At 39.7% G+C, this 4,724-nt stretch overlaps 1 protein-coding gene across 1 annotated transcript; it reads left to right on the plus strand.

The window, feature by feature from the left end:
- Positions 1 to 697: 697 nt before the first annotated feature.
- Positions 698 to 2,614, plus strand: LOC132277906 (uncharacterized). Its single transcript, XM_059779746.1, has 3 exons — positions 698 to 932; positions 1,170 to 1,507; positions 2,543 to 2,614. Exons 1-3 carry the CDS (start codon positions 698 to 700, stop codon positions 2,612 to 2,614), a joined length of 645 nt encoding a protein of 214 aa, XP_059635729.1.
- Positions 2,615 to 4,724: the final 2,110 nt, after the last annotated feature.

Raw genomic sequence — 4,724 nt, forward strand, 5'->3', positions numbered from 1 at the left:
TACATGGACCAAGTGGAAACCCACTTGACTTCTATGAATGTGACGGATGATCATGCAAAAATCAACCTAGCCACTAACAAGTTTTCAAAAGATGCTAAGCTATGGTGGAAGTCAGTCACTAATCAGCATAAGGTTGAGGATATAAGTTGGGAGATATTTAAAGAGCTGTTTTATGAAAAATATTTTCTGATTACCAAAAGGTGGGAACTAAGGAAGTAGTTTGATGATCTCATCTAAGGTAATATGTCGGTGACGGAGTATGAGAACAAGTTTACCTTTCTTTCTCGCTTTGCTCTAGAGATAATGAGAAATGAAGTTGATAAGACTTAGAAGTTTGTTTTCGGTCTCCATTACCAAATAAGACTGTTAATAACGGCCTAGTATTTCAAGGTGTACTCGGAGGCAATGGAAAGGGCATTGATGCTTGAGGTGGAAGCTAAGGACAGAAATGCAGGAAAGGAACAGTGGAAGCAAAAGAGGAATGTAGGACCATCTTCGAAAGAGCAGTCATAGAAGAGGAACAGGGGTGGTCCGTCTCAGTCTCAGGGGTAGCAGTCGGCACGATCTGCTCCTACTACCCCTATGCCAGTAGGGTCTGCCAGGAGTGGTGTTATCTATTAACGCTGTAATCAGCCGGGCCACTACAAGACAGAGTGTCCACAGACGTCGGTGCCACTACAAGACATAGTGTCCATAGATGTCGGTTAATTCTGGGGTTTGCTTTAGTTGTGGCCAACAGGGCTACAGGGATAAAGAATGTTTGAATCGGGGAGCAGGCACCGGTAGTGGCAGAGGGTTACAGCAGAGGCCGCCACGGTCGGCTACAACTCAGTCAGATTTTAGACCACCGCCACCACCACAGCCTGCTATATCTTCTCAGGGTTCACTGCCAGCTAAGAGAGATACTCCTACTATGTCAATGCAGCAGTTAGGTTAACAGGTTGGCAGTTCCTAGGCACAGACACCGTAGGGACGTGTCTTTGCACTTACCCAGCCTGATGCATCTTCTAGACCATCAGTTCTCTAAGGTATCTTTCTAGTATTTGGTTCTTGGGCTCGTGTTTTGTTTAACTCTGGTGCATTTCATTCCTTCATTTTGTCATCATTTGCACTTGCATCGAGGTTAGAGGTCAGTTTCATTGATCATACGTTGTGTGTTGATATGCCAGTTGGGATTTCAGTGTCTTTGAGCAGAGTTTTGAGGGATTGTTCCATCGTGATAGCTGTACGGAATTTTATGTTTGATCTATTCCTCTTTGAGATGACTGGCTTTGATGTCATTCACGGGATGGATTGGTTTGCTTCATTTCATGCCACAATTGATTGTTTCGGAGGAAGAGTCACAGTTTGCACTCCCGAGGGGGATTGTTTCTTTTACGTGGGAGATCGGAGTGATTCCCATACTCTATCATTGTACAAGATTCGTAGACGAGGTCGTGGTAACTACTTCTTGGCTAGTCTTTTAGCCGAAGAAGATGGTGTTGCAGAAGGGGTTTATTCGGCAGTTGTTCGTGATTTTCTGGATGTGTTTCTGGAGGATTTGACAGAGTTGCCTCCACATCGAGAAGTGTTTACTATTGATCTGATGCTCAGTACCGCGCCGATTTCTATGGCACCGTATCATATGGCACCAGTTAAGTTGGAAGAATTGAAGAGGCAGCTTGATGATTTGAGGATAAAATGTTTCATCCGACCGAGTGTGTCACTGTGGGGCACACCTGTCTTATTTGCTAAGAAGAAAGATGGTTCTCTGAAGTTGTGCATTGATTACTGGAAGTTGAATTATGCCACTATCAAGAGCAAGTATCCTTTGCCAAGGATAGATGATTTGTTTGATCAGTTGAGGGGAGCCAATTGTTTTTTGAAGATTGACTTGAGGTTAGGCTACTATTAGTTACGGGTTAGGGATGAGGATATCCTAAAGACGGTGTTTCGTACTTGGTATGGATATTATGAGTTCCTTGTTATGCCCTTTGGCTTGACTAATGCGCCAACGACATTCATAGACTTGATGAACCACATCTTTTACGATTACTTGGACCAGTTTGTGGTAGTTTTCGTGGATGACATTCTTGTGCATTCACGGACTCAGGAGGAGCACGAGATCCATTTGAGTATTGTATTGTAGATTTTACGAGAGCACTATTTGTATGCCAAATATGAAAAGTGTGAGTTTTGGCTACAAGAGGTGAAATTTTTGGGGCATGTTATCTCGGAAGGTAGTGTGTTAGTGGATCTATCGAAGATAGAAGCAGTTTTGAATTGGGAGCAACCCAAGAATGTTTTTGAGATCTGGAGTTTTCTTGGCCTAACATGTTATTATTATAGATTTGTGAAGGATTTTTCCCGTTTAGCAGCATCTATGACTCGCTTGACCCGGAAGGTGATCAAGTTTACATGAAATAAAGCCTGTGAGTCATCCTTTCAAGAGTTAAAGACAAGATTGACCACAGCTCCAGTATTGGTGACACCCAAACATGGCTTGGGTTATGTGATCTATTATGACGCTTCACGTGATGGTTTGGGATGTGTGTTGATGCAGGATGGTAAAGTTGTGGCTTATAGGTCTCAACAGTTGAAGACTCATGAGTACATGCAACTATCCTACTCATGATCTGGAATTAGCGGCAGTTGTATTTGCCTTGAAGTGTTGGAGACACTTTTTGTATGGTGAGAGATTCGAGGTGTTCTCGGATCACAAGAGTCTCAAGTATTTTTTCTCCCAAAAAAACTTGAACAACAGACAGAGGCGATGGGTTGAATTCTCGGAGGACTACATCTTTGAATTACAATATCATCTGGGCAAGGCAAATGTGGTAGCTAATGCCTTAAGCCGGAAATCTCGAGGGACTTTGGCCGGTTTAGCCATTCGGAAGTGGAAGATACTTGAGGATTTGGCAGAAATGTGATTGTTTTGTTTTGATGATGATGTTGACAATGAGTCAGCATTCTTGTTTAGTCTCGTGGCTCAGCCAACTCTTGTCAGGAGAGTGATTGGGTCATAGAGGTAAGATCTGGATTTAGATGTTATTCACATTTTGATTTCTGGTGGTGAGACAGTAAAGGATTGGACTTTGCATACAGATGGAGGTTTACGGTTCAGGGGTTTGTTAGTCATTCCCACAGTTTGTCGTGATGACATTTTACGTAGGGGTGACAATTTTTACCGCCCCGCCGGTGCTCCGCCCCGTCCCGCCCCTTCAATAATGGGTATGAGAACAATTTTTATACCGTTGGGGCGGGTATGGATATATTTTTGTACCCGTAGAGGGTCATGGGGCGGGAACGGGTTCTGATTCATATCCGCCCCGCCCCGCCCCGCTAAATATATAACTATATATATATATATATTATATAATATTAATAACTTATAATCAATTTATATAATATAACAACTCTACAAGTTACACAACCCTAACTTTTTTGTTTCTCTTTATCAGGTATTCCGTCCTTCTCTCTCTCATGACTTTTTTTGTTTCTTCATACTCTAATATTATTTCGTTGATATCATGTATGAATAGTATGATTATGTCTCTATGTTTGTGGTTCTAATATCGTACTTGGTCTTGATTTTTAAGGTTTTTGATTTCTGTAAATCTTTTTGTTTTTTTGATGTAGTCTATGATTTAAGTTATATATATATATATATATATATATATATATATATATATATATATTCTTTCAGTGGATATATATATTTATGTTTATTATATATATATTTTATCATACCCACTTGTGCATTGGAGTCTGATAACGTTCCTTTAGAACAGATAGCTTGAGTTCGAGATAGAACGACGATGAAAGCTTGAACTCCTCAGACTGGACTATTACAAATTTGAATACTAGTTGAGAAGGTAATTTTTTTTTCTTTTTTTTTTCGTCTCTCCTATGCAATAATGTTTCAGCTGTTTTGGATTTTACATTTTTTGATTGATTAATCTATATAAAACTACTTTTTTTTCGTTTACGTGATAAAGGGTTGTGGGATGACCCACTTGGGAATTAAAATTTTTTTTTTTTCATTTTTATATTTTAAAAAACCAAGCTTTTTTGTTTTATTCAATTATATTGGCACTTCTCATTCCCCTTTATCATGTTCATTTGTCAGTTTGATTATCCATTAAAAGTGAACCTTTGAATTAATTACTTCTATATTTTTTTTATCCAGCAAGTGGTTGATATAATGTCCCAGCCAACTCAAAATATGGAAAGTGTGTCATCTACATCAACTACATAACCTACAAGTTTTGATGCACCAATTGAAATCAATTCTGAATCAGCACCCACTCCAAGTTTAGGGGTCACAGGACTCGCAACATCACATGCGAGGAAGAGAAAATTGACTTCAAAAGTTTGGAAGGATTTTGAAAATGTGATATTGGATGGGCCAAATGGGGGGTCTTTTGCTATTTGTCATCATTATAAGAAGAAGCTTGTTGCTGAACCTTCATCTGGTACTAGTCATTTAAAACAACATTTAAAGAGGTGTGTGAAGTGAACTAATACTGATATACGTCAAAAAATGATTGCACGTTCTCCAAATGTTGATGGGTCAATGCAATTTGGCAATTTTACATTTACCCAAGAAGTTTCAAGGAATGAACTTGCTAATGCAATTGTTTTGCATGAGTATCCTCTTAGTATTGTTGAGCATATTGGATTTAGAAGGTTTGTTAGCAGCCTCCAGCCCGGCTTCACAATGATGACTCGGAATACAATCAGGA

Source organism: Cornus florida, unplaced genomic scaffold (genome assembly GCF_030987335.1).
Source record: "Cornus florida cultivar Cherokee Brave unplaced genomic scaffold, ASM3098733v1 CherokeeBrave_3.0.0_Hap2_Chr10, whole genome shotgun sequence".
NCBI classification, from domain to species: domain Eukaryota; kingdom Viridiplantae; phylum Streptophyta; class Magnoliopsida; order Cornales; family Cornaceae; genus Cornus; species Cornus florida.